General features: G+C 42.7%; 1 protein-coding gene across 1 annotated transcript; it reads left to right on the top strand.

Moving 5' to 3' along the window:
- Window positions 1–1,044: 1,044 nt before the first annotated feature.
- LOC123354501 (arylacetamide deacetylase-like 4) lies at window positions 1,045–13,703 on the top strand. The gene is made up of 4 exons (XM_044996619.1): window positions 1,045–1,200; window positions 5,992–6,208; window positions 8,869–8,932; window positions 12,585–13,703. Exons 1-4 carry the CDS (start codon window positions 1,045–1,047, stop codon window positions 13,357–13,359), a joined length of 1,212 nt encoding a protein of 403 aa, XP_044852554.1. The 3' UTR covers window positions 13,360–13,703.
- The last annotated feature ends 9,207 nt before the right edge of the window (window positions 13,704–22,910 follow it).

Genomic DNA, 22,910 nt, shown 5'->3' on the forward strand with positions numbered 1-22,910 from the left:
TGCATTGTGGGAAGGGGGTATGGAGGACTATTGAAACTCGGGACTCGTTATATGCCTTTTGCCCTGTTGTACAAACACCTTGGACAATGTTGTCGCTGCCTGGAAGAGGTTACATTCTCAGCACATAAGAGGCATACATAGGATTCTGGGAGAGGGAAAGCATTTACAGTTTTCAACAGCTGTATGTATATTTGCCTTTTGGTGAGTTAGTATAAACAGATGACTGAACTTTCACTAGATCTAGCCATCAGTAGCTTGATGATTTCTTGCAGGCGCCATGGCAGAGGTGGGTCTTGAGGAGAGATTTGCAGGAGAAGGAACTGGCCTTAAAAATCAGTGTTTCATGTGAATTGGGCAGCATGGAAGACGGGGCAGAGAAATTTGTGGGCAAAGCTGACAAATGGGCTGTTGAGATTGGCATCATTGGTAGAGAAGGGTGTGGTTGCACGGAGACAAGAGAAAACAGGTAAGGAAGTACCTAATTGTGAGTGCTCTTGAAGGTGGCTGTAAAACAACTTCCCACAGGAGTTGAAGAATAACAGAAGCCTGATTGTATCTGAGGAAAACGTAACACATCTTGGCCTTCCCATAAAATTGTTGCAAAATGTATAAGAAATCAGACTGCCAGCTCCCAGAACTGGAAGGGAGAAGAGAAGAACAGAAATACAAGATCAGTGAAATGAAGTTCTGAAAAATCCTCCTGCTAGTGCAATATGAAAAAGAAGAGACATCTCAGCTCTCTCATTAGAGCTAATATATCTTTGCCAAGAGAAGCACTAATCCCATAATGATAGGCACAGTAGGAAAACACGTCTAGAGTGTGTGTTGCCATTATATCTACTAATATGAAACAATCATTTATGCAGGCCTTTCCCCTTTCCACACTTCCTGTGTGGTGAGATCTTCACCTATCTATGAGTACTTCCAGGAGTAGGTGGATGGGGTGTGGAGGGATTTTTTGATCCTGCAACTGGAGATTTTAACTGTGGAGACAACTGCAGGAGAGCAGTCAGTCCCTAGTTCCATCCTTCTCAGCACCGTGAAATGGAATTCATATTAGAAATTTTTCTTGTTGCTTTTATCTTGTTGGTGGCATTGGCATTTTACTATGAACATCCAAAGGCTGAAATCCCTCGGGAAGTGGATCAGCACATAAAGCTTTACATTTTTCATTACTTCGTGAACTTTGCATTTGGTCTGGTGAGTGTACCTTGTTTGAAACTCGGGTTTGCCTGTTGTTTCCAAATACAGAGGTGGATTTTTGTAAGAGTCAGTGTTTAAATATATTGTAAAGAGCTGGCACGGGGTCCCTGTCAACTGGATTAGTTCTCGGAGGTAAAGAGAAGAAAGCACCAGGCAACATCACTCCCAGGTAGTTGCGAGGGAGAATTATTTCTTAGTGTTTAGGTAAAAGCCTTTCTAGAAAAAGTATAAAGAGTGATAAAATCTGTGCTAGGTAGGAGCTCCGGGCAGGGCTGTGAAACCAGTTGCTTATGCAAATGCAGTAGAAAGATTTCAAGTCGGGGTAGCACAGCCTGCAGTTATTCAGTCCAAGGTGTAAGGAAGACTATAGTGTCTACATATATATATATATATATATATATGAAGTGTTAAAACGAGGCAAGAGATAGGATTGAAGTCAATGGAGTTGCATCAACTTACATCAGCTTAGGAGCTAGGCACGGTCTGACTCCTGCTATTAAGAGAGTTCTGCTTAAAAGCAGTAGTAAGGAGCCGCTAGCTGTGAGGCTTAGGTTGTGTTTTTAAAGCGGGGATTCAACCACCTCTTTTTGGGTGTGTGACGAGTACAATGTATCTTTGCCAAATTCACAGCGCATCATCTGAGTCAGCATTGACTTTACTGAGGATTTTCAAGGATATCCTTATTAGTTTATAACCCAAGGGTAAGTCTACACTTCAAGCTCCCTCTCTCTCTCTGTGTGATTGCCAGGGGAGGAGACACACATGCGCTAGCTCTCAAGATAGCACGCTACAGACAGAACGGAGCCACAGTGAGGCAAACTACAAGATGGCTGGCAGCCCTGAGGATGCACCTCTTGGCCTGTACTTGGGGTGACTAGCCCAGCCTCTCTAGTTCTGGCACACTGGCTCAAGGAGAGCTAGCAAAAGAATCATAGAATCTCAGGATTGGAAGGGACCTCAGGAGGTATCTAGTCCAACCCCCTGCCCAAAGCAGGACCAACACCAACTAAATCATCCCAGCCAGGGCTTTGTCAAGCCTGACCTTAAAAATCTCTAAGGAAGGAGATTCCACCACCTTCCTAGGGAACCCATTCCAGTGCTTCACCACACTCCTAGTGAAAAAGTTTTTTCTAATATCCAACCTAAACCTCCCCCACTGCAACTTGAGACCATTACTCCTTGTTCTGTCATCTGCCACCACTGAGAATAGTCTAGATCCATCCTCTTTGGAACCCCCTTTTCAGGTAGTTGAAAGCAGCTATCAAATCCCCCCTCATTCTTCTCTTTTGAAGACTAAATAATCCCAGACTAAATAATCCCAGAATGTCTCCTGGTGCTGGGAACCATGCCCTCCATCTTGCAGTGTAGACTTGCCTTAAAATTAATTTAGAATGGTCCCTTTAAGAAATGTCGCCTTTTTCTTTTTTGGAACCTTTCTAAGCTAAAAATATAGCCCTTACAAGCACCAAGCTTCACCCACGCCCATCTCTCAGACAAGCGCCTCTCCAAATTTTGAAATATACACTTAAAACCAACTTGTCCCTTATTGTCTCCCCTGCCTGGGGGTGGAAATGGGGCAGCAGGGCCACGTGGGATGGGAAGCTCAGGGAAGAGTGTTGTGGGTCCAGAGATGTACGGGAACATCAGATTAATGTTTGGGGAATCATTTGTCTGGAGAGAGAACGTGAGCTGAGCAGGGCTATGAGTTTTATGGGCTTCCCCCTCCATGAGCTCAGCCCTCTCCCCTGCCCTGCCACCAATGACCCCTCTTCCAGTTCTCCCTACAGCTGTAGAACTCCCACCATGCTCCCTCTACAGCCATGTGCTGCCCACACAATAACTGGATCCCTCTGTTAAAATGGCAGGCAGCAGGCACCTCTCGGAGCTACTGTTTCAGACTGCGTCCAGACTCAGGCCATTCAGTTACTTTTGGTTCACATTTTTTGAGTTCTCTTAGCAACCCTGAGGTTTAGAAACGTATCTTTTTACATGACAGCTCAGACGCTGAAGCATCCGTTTGGACAGCAATACAAATACAGCGAATAATTCAACCAGCCGACCAGGAAAATATTCAGCATTCATTGGGACATAGATGGAAACAGTTGTGACTAAGTGTGAATAAAAATACATGAATAAATAGGAAAACTCTTCTGTGCTTTAGCTTTTTCTTATTAGCTAAGGTTCAACTGATGAGAAAAAAACAGCTGGACAGCGGTGGCTTGGCAGTCAACAAAGGACAGGGGGAAAGAGACAGAAAGTGCCAGCTTATATCTTAAAATAGAAGATGGGGATTGGCTGATGGTCACAGGAGTGAAGCTGGCTAGGGAGCAGGGCTATGGAAATTGGGGAACTGTCTGTTGATACAATAATATTCACAGTGTTTAAAACGTTACAAGCGGTCTCTGCTCAGTGTTCCACAGGGAGAGATTAGGGACGGGGGCTGGTGAGAAGAGGGATGCAGATCAGTGGAAGGGAGTGTGGAAGGACCCCTGAGCCATGCCAGGACGGCTCTGCCCCCTCCCCCCAGCACAACTAAACAGTCCACATGCACACACCCGCCTCCTTTGCTTAATCCTTTTCTATGCCCTACTCTCAGCATTATCCAAGTTCTATTCCCATAATCACCACTACCTCCAAAACTCTGAATCCTACCCACTCACCCCAATATGTAAATATGACAGCAACTGCTCCACATTTCAAAAACCTAGGAAATTCATACACAAAATCTGTGTGTGTGTGTGTGTGTGTGTGTGTGTGTGTGTGTGTGTGTGAGAGAGAGAGAAGAGAGAGCGCGCGAGCGAGCTAAGGTTGCCACCACACATGCCATAACTAAGACCAAAACCACAAAAGCAAGGATATGAAAAGTTAAATGAGCTAAGAGTACATATTCCCTATCCTTCCACCCACAGCTACACATCTTACCACTAGAGCTGCTGTATACCACAGACTACGAAGCACAACCGTAACCCTTCCTCCATAGGGATGCAAACCTCCACCACTGCCTATTGTTGCCAATGGGATCTGTTTTTCACTGTTTCAGCTTGAGTGTCTACTGTGGATCGCATGCTACACCATTTGTGTTGATTGTGGGAGGAATCTTTGAGCAGGACAAACTTGTGAAATGAGGTGAAATGAGGTCACAATTGACTTGTCATTCAGCTTTTTTTATGCTAGCTTGCAATTCTTACAAAAATTGAGAATACACCTCCCACTGCCATACCTATTGGCAAGAAAGAAATTGCTGCAATCAGCTCCACCAGAAAATTGCATGTGTTTTTTAATTAGGTGACGCATTAGGCAACAGGTGATACATTCAAAACCATGCCAACTCACGAGTTACTAATTTAGGAATTAAAATGCATGAAGATAGGCCATTTATATGCAGATATCAAGATACTAGCTCATGGTTTTAGCATGCTAAGACTTGATGACAACTTATACTCTTCTCTGGAAACTCTGTGTTACACTTATTGCAACATTTCAGAGTTGGAGGCTGGCATCCTTATGGGTTACAGCTGAGCATGGTAATTGTGGTAGTGCCGAATTGTATGTCAGCAAATGGAGAAGTAGATGGCACAAATGGGAAGGTAGCTCTGTTTTTTACTTCCTTGCTGTTGTTGTTTTGTTAGGTAATGTGAGTTACAAAATTATTGCTATTGTTGTCCCTGCTGTCCCTTCCTTTGGTGCATGATACATTTCAGTTGTATGCTGGTCAGGGCAGAAACCATGTCTCCACTTTGTAACAGAACCATTTAAAAACAAACAATAATTCTTTATTTGTCACTATTAGCAGAGTGCACCGACAGCTCTATAGACCCCACACTATGGGTTAAATTCAGCCACATGCAATTATATGTTAATGTATAATAAAAAAAAATGTGCCTCCTATAGACCTGCTCATCTGAGCACCGTACACACCCCAATATATTTTAGGGGGGGGGGCAATCCTGGCTCCAGTGAAGTCAACAAGAGTTTTGCCATTGACTTCAATGGACACAAGTTTTCATCCTAGATGTTTTATGAATCCTAAAAATGAACCCATTTCAGACATGGCAAGGATACCCTAGATAAGAAGGTTTTGTCTGGGCTTTCTAAGTTTCCTGTTGTAAACTGGAAATTGCTACCAAATAAAAAGGAAAACCCCGCTCCATGTTGCATTGGGTAGTGCTGACATCACAAACATGGGATCATTGCCAATCAGCCAGGAAGGTCTGTTAGAGTTCAAATTTCTAAAGCAATTTCAGAATTGCTGTGAATTTGGAGAGGGGGCAGAGAACTGATTTTGCCATTTTAACGAAGTGTTAGCTTGTGTGATGAAGATTATTGCAAGTGGGAGGGAAACATTGATTTCCTACCCTAGTAACAGAGTCTGAAAATAATACTTTTTATTTGAGGAAGGTCTGGATTATCCAGCTGCCAAATGTGTCAACTACACTAGGCTTATAGTAAAATTCTGTAATGGTAAGGACGGCATGACTCAGGGCACTGGGAGTGGGAGAAGAAGCATTTCAACTTTGCTGTAGGTTACCAATTCAAAGCCAGCAGAGTTATCATTACAACCTTTTTGATTACTAGTATGAAGGATAATTGGTAGCACATGTGAAACAAGTTGGTTGTCTGAATCTACTTCAGAATGTGACCATCACAACAGGGCCCTTTGATGGCAGCTCCGGCACAGACCCCGAAGTATGAATTGGTTATGGAAACAACTTCCTGTTCACCCTCCAGGGTATAGCTGAAGCACATTGACAGGGAACTAATTTTTGGTCTCTTTCTCCCTATAAACAGGGAAGAATTTGTGAGAAACTGGGCATCTGTAAGGAGGTTTACCTCATCAGGGCCTTCTTGTATGGAATACCACCATGGAATGATGCTAATCTCTTCATCGAGGACTTGAAGTTTGCAAAGGTGTCAGTGAGGGTCTACCATCCGAAAGTGCCATCTGCTGGCCCAAGGAGAGGAGTCCTTTACCTTCACGGAGGAATTGGCCAGATTGGAAGCATACGTAAGAAGTTTAAAGAAATTAAGAACTATGATAAATATGAAGTATTATCTAGTTCCTTCCATTATGATAGTTCCTACATGATAATTAAGAACGACTGCAATTAAGAATTTAAAAAATAAGTTAAGAATGATAACCAAACTTAAAAGTTACATACTTTTAGTCAGACTGGCTGGTATTATGCTGCTAAGCATTCCCTTCTACGAAAATTTGTACTTATCCTTGGATTTCTGTTCTCTGACCATTCATGAGAATTACTTTACTTTTCCCTTTCATTGTCGCTACTGGAGACAGAAAAATTGGAGCTTTGGCCACAGCTAGGCAAACTGCTCCCAGGCTGGAAGTCTTTGAGATCAGTAACATACTGAACTTTGTTAATAATTATAGCACCAAAATGTCCTTTGTACCTTTGAAAAATCTAACCATGATAACAATAATCCCCTAGACATATTTTTGGTTGCCCAATCTGAGACATCATAAGATACCCGGATTTCAGTAGGTGCCGAGTACCCACCCTTGGAAAAAATCAGGGCCCTTTAAAGGCATCTCACATTGGGAAAAAATTGAGGCATCCAAGATCACTGCTCTCTTTGGGAAATTGTGGCCTTTATGCAGGCTGAGTGTTGGATGCTGTAATTAGAGTGGGGTGAATTTTTTCAGAAGCATAGTTTATTCAAAGAAAAATGCAGTTTGGGGTTTACCAAAACTATTCTTGAATTAGGAATGAATTCAGTGAATGGTTTCTGTGAATTTTTTTTTTTTTTTAAGTCAAAGTTTTGTTTCAACTGTTTCTAAATGAAGTGTTTTGACCTTTTGGTTTGAAGCAAAGTTTTGATTAGAAATGTAGCAAGATTTAAATAAAGCAAAAAGGGTAAAGGCACCCAAAAACTAAATGAAAACCCCAAATCATAAAAAATATGAAAAATTTATGTTTTGGGTTGAACCAAAACAAAATATTATTTGGCTTTTTCAGTTCAGCCACTGACTTGAAAACAAACAAACAATTATTTACTCAGGTCTAGTAGCATCTGCAAAAGGGGGTATTAAAACAGATAGAAACTTTACAAATGTCCTCATCAGACATCTATTATTCCTGTGAGCTATAATAATCCCTTTCGAAGAGGTAGCTCATTTTGTCATTATATGCTTCCTTGGTGCAAGTTTTAAGCCCTGTGACAGGGGATGCCTCAGAGGATTTGGCTAACAAAGCTGCTCAATTCCTGAATGTGCAATTGAGATGCACCTGTCTTCCCTTCCAATATCCACTTTGCACTATTCCATCATCTCTTCCTTTTGTTTCGGACAAATAGACACCTGAGACATTTCCTAAGATCTGTGTTAAGATGTTGTGGCTTTTTGGAATAAAGGCCCGGTCTATTCTGACCACCTGTGGGAGAGACAATTACTACATTTCTATGAAACTGGCCCCCCAGACAACGTTCCTTCTCATTTGTTTTCCATAAATGGGACAAATGGCGGCCTTAACTCAGATTTAAAAATCTGTGGGTGCAGTTTCTTGCGTTCCCTTTCTCTCCCTCTCTTTCTACATCTCCACCCTACCATTCCAGCTACCATTTCATTCACTCATCCCTTCCTTCCTGCCTCATCATTCATTCTATATCCCACACTCATTATTAACTCTTTTACAGCACTCTTTTTCATTCTCTTTTCCGTGCAAGTTTCCCTTCCCCTCCCTTTCTTCGTTCTACACACCACTTCTTTTTTACTATATTCTATTCTGGTTCTTATCTGTTGCTCATTGCTGCGGCCATGGGAGGACCTCCCAGACGTGTATTATACAATGTTCCTGGTATCTGTCATGTGTTGATCTTCCTTACCACAGGAAAAAAGCGGCATGAACAATTATAAAAACATTAAGATAATATTTATTTTATATATGCATGTATATGCACATGCTGTGTGGTTATACTGGGAGAGACAAGGTTTAAAAAGAAAAGTGTCTTGCCCTTGCAGTGGAAAGTGGTGAGGTCTGAGGTAGTTCTCTGTGTGTGAAAGAAAATACCACACTTGCCCCTTAGGAAAATCCCGCCATTGCATTATGTGGCCCTGCTAGTGGTACCAGTGGTGTCTTTGTTCAGCCTCCCATAGGGCTGTTTACATAACGTGAAGGTAGAAATGTGAATCAACATTGGTGTCCTGTCTGCACTAGGGCTCCCACAGATGTTAACAAAATGGAGGAAGAGTTCATCCCTGTGCCACTCCCCCCCAAATCTAGTATTGTCAAGGCCAAGGACAGGAGAAAGCCAATGCAGCTCATTAGTATGAAGGAGATACAGATTCCAGAAAGTCTGACTCTATCTTTTAAGTGACGTTACTTCCACACCTTGACTCACGCAGAGAGGCATTGAGGAGTATTTTGAGTATGGTGTTTGGATACTTCTGCCCCAATGCACACAACTCCCAGTGAAAAACCCGAGAGGCCTTTTTGCCACATATTGACCACACTAAGACTTTCTCTGGATTAGTAAACCTGGGATGAGCAGAATTCCAAGTCACATACCCCCCCCCAATCTTCCTGTAAGATCATGAGTCCCTCATCAAAAATAAACACCCATCTGAATTTTCTTCTCGTTTTGTAAGGACATAGAATTGAATATCTTGAAGACATTAATACAATTCCATTGAGAATATTTGTGTTGCAGGCATGTATGAAAGAGTATGCCGTTTTATTGCCAGGAGAAGTGACTCAGTGGTTGTGTGTGTTGGGTAAGTGATTTTATTTCAGTTGCGTTATGTGGGAACCATTTACAATGTGTCAGCTTCCAGGTGTATATGTCCGTGAGCCACTCCCTCTCAGTCTGTTCTTTCAGAAAGTGGTTCAACAAAAGGAACATATGGATGGATATAATTTTGCACTCTACGCTCCGCCCTCTTGTTGAGTTCTTTGGAGCAGACTTGCAATATGTCTGTTATGGAGCCTGAAAGAGCAGACCAAACAAAGAAAAAACCCTTTAAATATTTTAATATATAGCATCATTTTTATAGATAGTGGGTCAAGTCCTGACCCCTATCATGTCGGAGGAAGGGGACTGCACATACCTTACTTTCACCTTTCATGATGCAGCCAGATCAACCCTTAGGATGGCTGTTATGACAGTGCGTTAGCTATAGAATGATAGAAGCATAGAAATGAAGGGCTAGAAGAGACCTCGAGAAGCCATCAAGTGTAGCCCCCTGCACCGAGGCAGGACCAAGTTAACGAAGACCGGACAAGTGTTTGCCCAGTCTGTTCTTAAAAACCTCCAGTGATGGGGATTCCACAACTTCCTGTGGAAGCTATTCCAGTATTTAACTATCCTTGTAGTTAGAAAGTTTTCCCCAATATCTAAATTCAACCTCCCTTGTGGCAGATTCCACCCATTATGTCTTGTCCTGCCTTCAGTGGACACAGAACAATTGATCGCCATCCTCTTTATAGCAGCCCTTAATGTATTTGAAGACTTATCAGGTTCCCCCCTCAGTCTTATTCTCTCAGGTCTAAACTTGATTAGTTTTCTTAAGCTTTCATAGGTTCCTGTTTTCTGAACCATTTTTGTTGCCTCTCTCTGGATTCTCTCCAATTTGTCCACATCTTTCCTAAAATGTGATGCCCAGAACTGGACACAGTACTCTGAGACCTCTCCAGTGCTGTGTTGAGAAAGACAATTACTTACCTTGTCTTACATACAACACTGCTGTTAATACAGCCCAGAATGATGTTAGCCTTTTTCACAACTGCATCATATTGTTGACTCATACTCAATTTGTGATCCATTATAACATCTAGATCCTTTGCAGTGTTACTACCGCCTAGCCAGATATTCCCCATTTTGTAGTTGTGCATTTGATTTTTCCTTCCTCAATGAGGCACTCTGCACATATCTTGACTGAATTTCATCTTGTTGAATTCGGACCAATTCTTCAATTTGTCAAGGTCATTTTGAACTCTATTTTTTTTCTTCCAAAATGCTTGCAAGCCTGACAAACTTGATATCATCTGCAAATTTGATAAGCCTACTCTCCACTTCATTACCTAAGTCATTCATGAAAATATTGACTAGTACTGGACCCACAACTGACCCCTGCTGGACCCCTCTAGATACGCCCTCCCAGTTTGACAGTGAAGCTTTGATAACTACTCTTTGAGTACAGTCTTTCAACCAGTTGTGCACCCACCTTATAGTAATTTAATCTAGACCACGTTTCCCTGCTTGCTTATGAGAATGTGCGACTGTGTTAAAAGCTTTACTAAAATCAACGTATATCATGTCTACTGCTTCCCATGCTCCCCCGCCAAGCAGGCCTGTAACCTGGTCAAAGAAGGAAATGAAGTTGGTTTGGTATGATTGGTCTTTGACAAATCCATGCCGGCTATTCCTTAGAACTGCTTTTCTCTAGGTGCTTACAAACTGATTGTTTCATAATTTGTTCCAGTGTCTTTCCAGGTGCTGAAGTTAGGCTGACTGGCAACAATAATTCCTCCTTGTTCCCCTTTTTAAAAGATAGGTATTATGTTTGCCTTCTCCATTCCTCTGGGACCTCACCTGTCTTCCAGGAGTTCTCAAAGATAATTACTATTGGTTCCAAGATTGCTTCAGCTAGTTCCTTAAGTACCCTAGGATGAATTTCATCAGGCCCTGCCAACTTGGATTCATCCAGCTAATGGAATATTCTTCTAGGCAGCAGCTTCATAGCTGTATACCACAGAGGCCTAGGAGAAGGGGAGCAGCTTTGGCAAATGAGTCCTCAAGCCCCTCCACTGCAAAGCATGCCATTAGTCTCTCTCCACAGAGACTACAGCAGAATTGGGGGCAAGGGGGAAGATATACAAGGGTCTGCTGATTGGCGGGGCTCATTGCAAGCACTCTAGAATGCTTCCGTGTAGGGCTGATAAGAAGGGTCGTGCGTGCGGGCGAGAAGGGAAGTTGTGCCTCTCCTCCCATCCCCCAGCACCGACTGTTTTTTGGGGACGGCCGGCTTCCTTCCTTCCAGTGTTAGTTATCAGCTAACAGCCACTGCCCTGGTATGCACCTAAATGACATCTGTCTATATGAGCATCCACTATTAAAAGTTCAAACTTGGAGGCTCTTTTAAAAAAACACACCCAATCCATTTTAAAATGCAACAGTCTGAATGATTTGAGTTGCAGTTTTCCAACCCCCTTTTATATAAAACATGGTCCCCTCCGCTGAGAGCTGATGCAAAGGGCGGTAAGAGGAAGCCATTTGCAGAGCACAGGAAGAAATGTTATGGAGCCTACCAACCCCAGGAATTACTCCACATACTCTAGAAAGCCATCTGCTGTCCCTTACCTATTAAAAAACTGGTTACAGATAGAACAGACTTTTAAAAATCTCCCTGCTAGTTATCCCCCAAATGCTAAAGTCAAAGCACACGACCCTGTTATGGATCACTGGGATTTTCAGGGAAACTATGTCTGTGTAATGAATGAGAGAAGTGGCTTCCCTAAACGCTTCAGTTCCTCAGCATTCATCATGTTGTAACCAAAGAGCTTTAGCTAAATTCCTTTAGTCCTGATAACCTGACAAACCTGATAGGAGATGGCTGCTGCAGGATAATCAGAGAAAAAAGCAGGCAAAAGACTTTGGGGTCTGTACTCAATAAACTGTCTGACTAGCTTCCCTGATTAACAAATGTTTTTGGTGTCCTGAGATCTTTGGCTAATCAAGAGCATCATAAATTGCTAACAAAAAGACATAACCACAATGAATATTCATCTGTATATTCCAACCCTTCTGTGTCTTTGAGGAGCTGTTAAAATGAACGCTGATGGTTGCTGACTACCCTGTGTGGTGCGTTTGTGGGTTAATGTTTTTATGTTTCCGGATATTGTGCATTTCTTTACGGGAAATTTTATTTCCCAATTTCTTTACTCCTAAAAAAGGATAAAAAGTTGTTTCCCTCGAATTATATTAAAAATCACAGTACCTGTTCCCTTAATCCTGGGCTACTGGAATTGAGCGAACAACCATGCGGAATCCTTAGCGCCTATTGGCTCCCTTTATAAATAATTCATGACACAAAAAATAGTAAATCTTTATAACTTTCAGTGTTTATTCTCACATATGTACTCGGGATGGAATTAGACTTCATTGCAAACCTAAAAGCCGAAAGGCTGATTACTGGTGTTTACTCCAGAATGCTTCAGTACCACACAGAGTCAGATGATGTGCCTACAGTTGTCTAGAACGTAATTAAAAAGATTTGGTGACTCCTGAAGCTATTCTACAAAGCAGAATTTTAAACACATACATAAGTAATAATAAACACATTTTTCTAACTTTAAAAGGTACTTGAAAGAAAAGATGACACTACCCATAGATATGATGACATTAAAACACTGTCATTGATATTTTAGGTATCGTTCGGCTCCTAAACACCCATATCCAACCCAGTTCTGGGACTGTCTCACTGCCACGGTACACTTTATGACGACAGCAGAAGACTATGGGGTGGATCCCACCCGTATTATCATCTGTGGAGACAGCAGTGGAGGCACACTCGCTGCTGCTGTTTGCCAAACCCTTGTGGGTAGAACAGACCTCCCAAAGGCACGAGCCCAGATCCTACTCTATCCATTTCTCCAAGCTGTGGACTTTAATTTGCCTTCATATCAGCAAAACAGTTCAGTCCCCGTCCTGTTAAAGAAACGGACCCTCACACTTGGACTGCAGTATCTCAATAAGGATTTGTCACTGATGAAAGGTATCCTAGAAGGTTCCCATGTGCCTGAGGATTTGAAACTGAAGTTTAGCAAATGGCTGAGTCCAGACAATATCCCCATGGAATTTAAGATCAGAGGCTACAAACCACCTGCATCTGCTACATATTCAGAAGAACTTCATACTTTGGCCAAACCAGTTTTTGAGACAACCTTTTCCCCACTCTTAGCTGAAGATGCCATTGTTCGCCAGCTCCCAGAGACTTTCATCGTGACCTGCGAGTACGATGTGATCAGGGATGATGGACTGTTGTACAAGAAAAGATTGGAGGACAATGGCATTCCAGTAACTTGGTACCACATAAAGGATGGATTCCATGGAGTACTATTCCTAATTGACTATGGGTATATTTCATTTCCATGTGGAGAGAGAGCAATGCTCAATGTAGTAAACTTTATAAAAGGCTTGTAACCACCGCCCCTCAAAAAACAAAAATATCTCCCCCCGTCCCGTTCTTCAGAGCTGGGAGTCTTGCTTTCCATTCCCAAAGCGATACGTCTGAGTGGCCGCAGAAATTACAGAAAACTCTCAGATTTCAATTATCTTTGTCCAGCTCTGAAATACCAGATATGGGGCTGCCCCCTCTTTCCCCACCTGCGGCTGCTATTTCTAGCTGCTTGTGAGAAGTGCAGCTAGAGGAGCTTAGGAATCTCTGTTTCTCCTCCTTCTGCTACTCAGCTGGTCTTCCAGGGAGAGATTTGTGCAGTGCTGCCCAGGGGATGGGAGAAAACTCTAGGGCTGGGAAACTGAACAGGCAAAAGGGATTTGGGGCTGAATCTGGAGGTAATGGTGAGGGGGGGTGAATTGGGGGAGCGGTAAGTGAAATGGTGACTCCTGGGGAGTTGAATCTGGAGCTGGCTGCAGAGGAGCCTAAATCTGATGGAGGCTGAATCCAGAGCAAATGCTGTAGGGCATAGAGAACTGAATACAGGGGTTGGATCTGGAGATGCAGGCAAAGAAAAAATGGTGGAAGGAAAGAGGAGGAAAGCAGGGGATCAGCTTGTGGAGAGCAGAGCAGTGCAAGTTATAAAGCCATAAAATATGAACAATATTTAATCAGGAGCTACATGCTGTTATGAGTTTCAAAGGTAAATGAAACAACCTTGTGCCAGGAGGTAGGAGACAGGGTTAGTGTGTCTAACCAGAGCAGTAATCAAATGGTATGCGCCACAGAGATGTTGCATAAAGTAAAGTTGTTTAGACTCGAACTTCTGTATTAAAGAGCCACCCATAAGGAAGAGGCTTTTACCTCAGTTTCAAAAGCAGCATTTTAAAAATAAATAATTGTTGACTTCCCATGAATGCCCTTTTTGATCAGCCACTGTAAAGAGGACATGTCACTATGGATTCTAGGCCGGTATTATCCAAAGCAGAAAGCAATTTCTGATAAAAAGAATGGATCCGTGAACACTCTACCATGCCATGGCAGAGAAAGAGCTGGGATAAAGGAACTGCCAACATTCAAATGGTCCGTATCCAGGAGCGAATAACGGATAAGCAAAAATGCCTTATGATTTTTAACGAGGTGGACAGGCACAAACAATGGAGCACATCATAGCTGAGCGTCCCCTTTGTTCTTTCGTCGGGGGCCTGAAGGACATTACCAGCTCACTGCTGTGGCGATGTGCTGGCTATCAAACCTAGATACAAATCTGTAGTCATTGCTACCTCCCCAAGCCATATGAAAGACGACGACTAGGTGGATGGAGCAAATTTGGTCTGAGCTCTTGGAAAATCCAGAACACCCCAAGATACACTGATTTTAAAGGACTGGTGATTTGAGGGGTGGGGAGAGGCCAAGTCACAATAGTCCTCCCCTTTCAGAGATACTCTCGAAGTCCTCCACACCAGCCCAGGCTGTCCTTAAGTCCACTGCCCTGTCTGTGCCACTCCCGCAATGACTAGAACGAATGATCCCAAGTTCACTGCCCAGATTGTGCCACTCATTCAGTGGCTGGTTGGGGAACCCAGGTCCATCCCTACACTGGGTTCCAGCCCAGGGGCACCAGCATCTAAGGTCTGTACTACCAAGAACCTTCCTGCCACTCCCCTGGAATGCTTCCTGCCTGGCCTGTCCTAGGCTTGCATTCTCCACCCTTCTAGCCAAACCCCTATCTCCTGGATCTGCTACACAAACTCTTCCTTAGTAATCCCCACCCCTTTCTCGCCCTTGTCCCAGGGAGAAAAATTGCAACCTTCCTCCCTGCAGCTTCCTCGGTTTTATAGATGCCCCACCTGTTCTTGCACAAGTGTGCTTCCCTTAATTAGGGCTCTCCTCTCGGCCTAAATCTCTGCTGGCCCTGTTTGCAGACTAATGGGTTACTTGGCCCATCTGGCCTGCGTTTACCCCATCAGGGTGAGTATGGGGAGCATACCCCATCACAAGGTGATAACCTACATAGAAAAATGATACCAAGAAGATGATTATTCAATACTCTGAGGCCCTGAAATCTCAGTGCTCATTATTTGCAATAAACATAACTCCCTTTCAGAGAATATCCTACATGCTGAATAAAATATAATGAACATATTTATAATACATAGATACAGTGCAATACACAGAGGGTTAAGTATTTAAAATAACCTGATACCAATCAAAGCTCTCAGTAGCTCAAACAAAAACAGAGAGAATCTTACCCAAAAATAAGGGGAATAAGCCTTAATACTACTAAAGAGGTTGCGGCTGTTTTTAAAAACAGTGAAAAAACTTTGAATGTAGAAAACTAAAATATTAAGCGTTGTTAATAATTGTGATTACACCCAACGGGTGATTTTCAAGAAAAAATAGTAAATAGCTTAGAAATCATTTATTTAAGGTTTACAATTCAGAAATGTTTGTGTATGCGTGAAAATATGACTGTTGTACGTTTTTAATTTCGGGGACATAGTTTATATTAGTTGGCTTTCAGTAACAGAAGTAATGATATAAATTATTATGAATTGTAAACCTTTCAAACTGATTTTGATGGTATTGTCACTACCGGGGTAACTCATTCAACTAGGATCTGTATTAAGGATTAATGTTTGATAAATACAATCTTCCCAGAAGAGAACAGAATAAAGTTAGATCAAATTACCTTTGATATTACTTTGATTGTTGTATTGAAGAGCTGGAGAAGCTGGAGTAAGATGGGTTTTAGAGACTGTGCAGGAAGGGAGAAGATAAGGGTAAGCTCAATGGTTGAGGTTTGCTGAGGGTTTAGGTCTGCGGGCATGGGGTGGAGGAAACTGGGGTGGGAGGCAGTTAGCTTTAATCGGATGTCCGGGGTAACTAGATAGTTTCAGAGACAAGCTGGGGCCAGCTGGGAGTTGGTAAATACATCACAGAATGTGAGAAGTTAGGAACAGCAGTAGGCAAAGGAGAAAAGAATGTTTTGAACCCGATGGATGAAGTGGACATGAATAAGTAGCTGAGGTGATGTAGGCTGAAGATGGGCATTAGTAAATATAGATATGGTTGAATGTGTTGGATTCTGAACTTTGTGGTCATTCAACAGTGGCGTAACTATTCCTGGGGACAACTGGAAGACACCCTTCCCATTTTACAAGGGTCATAGCACTGAAGATCATGCAAACTACAGTGCCATATTCTCTTTCCAGTGATGACATATCTGGCTGCAAATTCTACTGCTCTATGGTCCTCCAAAAATGTTGGTATAAAGTTTTAAAAAAATTGTAAGAAAGCCAGTTCCATAAACTCTATGAAAAATGTAATACTTAAAAAGATACCTCAAAACCCTGTAAATAAATAGAACAAAAGGAGGCTTTCCTCATCCTAACTGACCACAGAGCCAAAAAAATAATGTTAAGTATCTCTCTACTTGTCCCATAAGTGTGGTGTATTAAGGTCTGTTTTGGAATTGCGAGCTATCACTTTAAGAGTATATGTGTGGAGGTTTCTGATCCTGCTTGCAGGTTAGGGGACTCTTTGGGGAAGGAAGTGATCAGTCAGTCTGGAAAGAGCCAGCTTAAAGCAGGGTGGGTGAGTTATGCCCATCTGCTTTAGGAAGCAACCTATATTCTCTGTCTCTGTGTTGGGGTTCTTGCGTGTAATCGCTCTGAATTCTAAGCAACGAAATATAGTGTTACACTGCAGCCTTCCAGCAAGGTATTTCTACATACTGTGAGCAAAACAATAAGGAGTAAAGTAATGTGCAGGATTTCAGTCATTCTGCAGCAGCTGAGCTGTTTCTTGTAGGACCGTAGAACTGGAAGGGGCCTGAAGAGGTCATCTAGACCAGTTCCCTGTACTCATGGCAGGACTAAGTATTATCTAGACCGGTGGTGGACAACCTGCCCTAAGCAATTTATTCCAGTGTTTAACCACTGGTGGGCCGCAAGACAGTTTGTTTACATTGACCGTCTGCAGGCACGGCCGCCCGCAGCTCCCAGGGGCTGTGGTTCACCGTTCCCGGCCAATGGGAGCTGCAGGGAGAAATTCCACAACCTCCCTAGGCAATTTATTCCAGCGTTTAACCACCCTGAAGTTTTTAGGAAGTTTTTCCTAATGTCCAAACTAAACCGCCATTGCTGCAATTAAAGCCCATTGCTTCTGGCCCTATTCTCAGAGGCTAAGAAAAATATTTTTTCTCCTTCTTCAGAAGGGGAGGAGACAGAGGAACAGTGGGAAGCAGCAAAGCCACGATGAACCTTGACTACGTTTAAGCTGGCGAAGTTTTCCAAAAGCATATAGGGTCCCCCTGCACACATCCTCCCACCCTCACAAAAAGGGATGGAGAGTGTGGTCAAATGATTAAAGCAAAGACTCTTGTGAGTTAGGATTCCTAGGTTTTATGCACACCCTCAGGGTGAGAGAGGTTTAACCCTCACATCATAGGAACTTGTCTTTCTGCAATACAAGGGTTAAACCCAGTTGTCCTCTTCTGATCTGTAGTCAGAGTTCTCCTTGCCTCCAAACTAGGAATAGAATCTATGAATCCTAGTCCCCAATCTCCTTGTTCTAGACCAGATTCTCATACAGTGCAAGGAATGCAGAATGCATGTGGACATAGTGGGGGCTAGCTTCTCTCAGTGGTTGCGGCAGTTTTGTTCACTCAATAAGTGGCTGTTAAACAAAACTAGTCATATATGGGATGTTACATTTAATTGCTGAGATTCTAATGACTGAAAATTGTTTAACATAACATATAGATTATGAGCTCCTTAGGGAAGGGTCTGTCTTTTTCTGCCAAGCACAGGGGTAGGCAACCTATGGTACGTGTGCTGAAGGCGGCACGCGAGCTGATTTTCAGTGGCACTCACACTGCCCGGATCCTGGCCACCGGTCCGGTGGGCTCTGCATTTTAATTTAATTTTAAATGAAGCTTCTTAAACATTTTTAAAATCTTATTTACTTTACATACAACAATAGTTTAGTTATATATTATAGACTTATAGAAAGAGACTTTCTAAAAATGTTAAAATGTATGACTGGCACGCGAAACCTTAAATTAGAGTGAATAAATGAAGACTCGGCACAGCACTTCTGAAAGGTTGCCGACCCCTGCGTTAGATGTATTCAAGTTTGGAGGGACTCCCAAAAAGCAAATCCTCAGCCAATTATCCCTGGAGTAAACTATCAGTAGACAACATTTTTGTGTAGTCTACATGAAACTAAGTGTCTGCTATGATAAATCTGGGTCCCCTGTCCCAGACTTTTTACAGGTGCCAACTTAGTAGACCCCAAAGAGTCAAAGGACTCTGGTGCCATCTATAAACAACAGAGTAAATGGTGCAAGTTTCTCAGCACCAGAATGACAAGAGAGACCCACTTTATGCCTTTCGCCTGAACCTGTGGTGCAGCATCCCCAGTGCTGGACTGCCACGGATAGAGTTGGTGCTAGAAAATCTAAGGTGCCATAACTTTGACACCTGACTCAGCCACTTGCAGCTCATTAGAGTTGATGATGCAGAAAAGCTGACACCAAAGCAGGTTGATCCGGGTACTTTGGTGTCATATCTCAGCACCAAAGAAGGTCAATCTAGAAGGATGCAGGGAGCTCAGTGCTTTAATCAACAGTGAGGAAGCCCAGGCATCAGATTAGGCTAGCCAGTTCAGATCCAGGAAATTTGGTGCCATGACCAGCGTGCCAAAACTTTGACATTGGGTTCAGCCAGTGGGATAAGACTGGGGATCTGGTCATCACATAAGCCAGGAAACGAGCCACTGAATCTAGTGGATCTCTAAAGTTGATGCTGGATTTACAGATTGCCAAACTTAGTTAACAGGGTAAGACTGCCCTTTCCATACGTGCAAGTCCAGGTGTTACTTATGCTGCACAGATACCACTTTGTTCTTTTAAATAAAGAAACCTCTAGTAACTGATGATCTAGCTAATTAAAAGGAAAATAGCTCTGAAAGGGCTGAAGAATAAAACAATGAGAGAAGCATTGACGACACTGCATGGGATTTGAGCTTGCTGTACTTTCAGTGGTTAAGAAGGAATTCAAGGGTGGTTGGACCCTATTTCCTCTTTTATAGCCTTGGAATCCTCTGTAAAGGGAGGGACAATTGGCCCCAATAGACCCTGGTCTCTAGAAGATTCTGCAGTTTTAACTTGTAGACAATCACAGAGGTGGCTGAAGCTGCTGGCTCTGCTTAACCAGTTGCCTGAGGCTCCCTCTGTCCCCTATTTCTCCCTTATGGTGTTTCCGATTTTCACTAACACCATTAGGGTTCTAGCCACAGATACCTAGAACGTTCCCTGAAATTTGGGAAATGATCAGATGCAGCCAGCAGATGTCAGTGCAGGACCATATTAAGTGACAAACATACCAGCTAGTCACCTGGGAAAGAATTCTCTGTAGTAACTCAGAGCTCTCCCCATCTAGCATCCCATCACTGGCCATTGGAGATATTTGCTGCTAGCAGTCGCAGATCACCTACATGCCATTGTAGGCAGTCTCATCATCCCATCCCCTCCATAAACTTATCAAGCTCAGTCTTGAAGCCAGTTAGGTTTTTTTGCCCCCACTACTCCGCTTGGGAGGCTGTTCCACAACTTCACTCCTCTGATGGTTAGAAACCTTCACCTAATTTCAAACCTAAATTTGTTGATAGCCAATTATATCCATTTGTTCTTGAGTCCACATTGGCTCAACTTAAGAAACTCCTCTCCCTCCCTGGTATTTATCCCCCTGATGTATTTAAAGAGAGAGAAATATCTCCCCTCAGCCTTAATTTGGTTAGGCTAAACAAGCCGAGCTCTATGAGGGGGAATACAGGCGCAGTTGCCCTGAATTGTGACACACTGAATCTTACCTGGCTATTTATTGGGTCATTCATTTCAAATACATGATACCAAAATTCATCAGTTCTCATAGTGCTGTCATATTCAGAAAATGCATCACAGATTTGATAATCCCTAACTTTCAAAATCAGAGGATCCATTTGTTGCGCCCTGATCACATCAGGAGGTCCATCAATCACCACCTTTGTATCATGGCAAGGTGTTGATACAAACTGCTTGGATTAACAAAAGCAGTCTCTCAAGTACAAGATCTTGTAAAGGCATTGGCTTTTCTCACATAAGCCAGTGCTTTGCAAAAAAATTCAATGACAAATGTCTTATATGGATGTCTTGTATTGATCATGCTTTCCATTCTTGCGTAGTCACATGTCATAAAATGCACCAACACTTCAGATGCCGGTGACGGCACAGGAGAATCCTTGTAATTGATTTTCATAACATTCTCACTTGCAGCTGTCACAAAAGGTTTCATAAATCTCAGAAGAATATCTTTGTATACAGTCATCATTACTAGGTACAAAAGGTGACTCACCGGTGCTTCCGTTTGGAGGAGTCAGTTGACCTTGTAAAGCATGGGCAGCACTGCATGAAAAAACAAACAAACACCTTCATTAAAGGATTCTTGGAGCTCATTGGTGTTCTTATTTCCCATGTTCCAGCAGCACCTCTTTTCTCTTTTTCATCAAAGGTACTGACAAAGGAGGAGTATAGGCCAGGTACCATCAATTGATCTCTCAGCAAGCGCATTTTCACATACAACACACTTTTCTTCACACGCGTATTGCAAAATGCAATCTATTCATTCAGGAGGCCACTCTTTTGACACTTCTCTGAAAGTGGTAGTAAATGTTGATCAAATCCTCAACATTCATCTGTAATGAGTTCAATACGTGCTCTGCCATACAGTACAGGTGGGAGGAGAGGCAACCCACTACCTACAATCTCTGGTTCATTGTTTGCTTGGCTTTAATTTGAGACAATATACTGTTGTGTTTACTGTGAATGTTTGCAGCATTTTCCATGGAACATGTAACTCATTTATTCCAGTCAACATTGCGTTTTGACAGCACAACGTTGGTTGCATCAAACAATTCCTGAGATGTATTTGATGCACGAGAAACCATATCTAAAACCTCAGTAACTAAGGCCAGTTTCTGGGAGCTCATACACAACCAAGATTGGAAAATACTTCTCAGACTTGTTCAAACTAGCATCCAGTGCCAAAATATTGTTTATGGCCTTCAGTCACACTTCGTACATTTTCACGGGCTTTGGGTGAGATAGTCCCTGGTATAATAGGGGCCATTTTTCTGGAAACACACGCATAGGGCTGAGCAATTTTGGAGTCTGGGAACATTTTCTTGAAGAAAGGTCTCACATGATCACTGCTAGCAGGAGGAATGGTATGCTCCAAAAGTAATCCTATAAATAACACTTCAGCTTTGGTTACACAGTCACTCATTTTTGACCCAGCAGATGGAGAACAAGCTACCAAAGATTTTGACTGCATTGCAGCCTTGGCACGGCTCGCTTGTTTCTCCTTAGCAATGTGTCTTGAAATATCATTGTATCCGCCATGACTAACAGAAAAATCAGCTCTGCAATACTCACAAAAAGCAAATGTTAGCCCTTTGCCCTTGTGTGGTTTTTTTTTTGTAGAAAATGATGCTTGTGCTGAGCCCCCTACCCCCCACAACAGTCTTAAACTGACAAAGTCTTTTCACTTTTTAATTTGGCAAAGCCTCAATGTCTTCATAAGCCCCTGTGGCTGCTGAGTCTTGACCAAAGCCAGATTAAGACAGAGTCAATGTAGGCATGTGCCTAGGGCCCAATTTGTGGGGGGCCACCCAACATTAGCTCATGATCCCTGACTGGTCTAGTTCAGGTACTGGTGCGGCAGCCAGTCCTTGGCAGCAGCAAGGAATAGCAGCACCAGCTGCCCCAATACCCACGACGGTGCCAGGGCCAACACTGAGTGAGTGGCATTGCGACTTGGTGCCTGGTGGTCACAGCAGTAAAACATATGACAGTCACAAATACATTTAATATGTTCCTTTTCACTTTCATTCAAGGGTCTCTTAAAAACAGATTCCTCCACTGAGGAATTAGTTTGGACTCATGCCTCTTGGCCTAGAGGTTTCCTGAAGAAAGCTTCAGAACTCTGTTGTGAGAAGTATCAGAAGTTTGGGAGAATCTCTCAAATGTCCTACCCCACTGGTAGAAGAGGGTGCACGAATTTCCTCAGTGGAAGTAGATCTTGAAATCATGAAAGACTTGCACTAAAGTAGGGGCATTGGTATTTGGGAACCTTTCTTTGCTCTGAAAAAGCACTGTATGCAGATAGATCCGGCCCCAGCAATTTTACAGCCATGTGATATTTTGGGCACTTTTCCCCCTTTAATAATGGATCTTGTTCTATATCATGGCAGCCATTTTGCTTCTCCATTAGCACCAGCAGGGAGGAGGGAGGGTTGTATGATCATTACTATTTGTACTACTTTAGCACCTAGAAACCCTAGTCATGGACTAGAATCCCATTGCACTAGGCCCTGGACGAACATAGAACAAAAGATGGTCTCTGCCCCAAAGATCTAATAATCTAAGTATAAAACAAGAGATGACTATTGACAGACGGTTTCAGAGTAGCAGCCGTGTTAGTCTGTATCCGCAAAAAAAACAGGAGTACTTGTGGCACCTTAAAGACTAACAAAT

The sequence above is a fragment of the Mauremys mutica genome, chromosome 21, assembly GCF_020497125.1.
Source record: "Mauremys mutica isolate MM-2020 ecotype Southern chromosome 21, ASM2049712v1, whole genome shotgun sequence".
NCBI classification, from domain to species: domain Eukaryota; kingdom Metazoa; phylum Chordata; order Testudines; family Geoemydidae; genus Mauremys; species Mauremys mutica.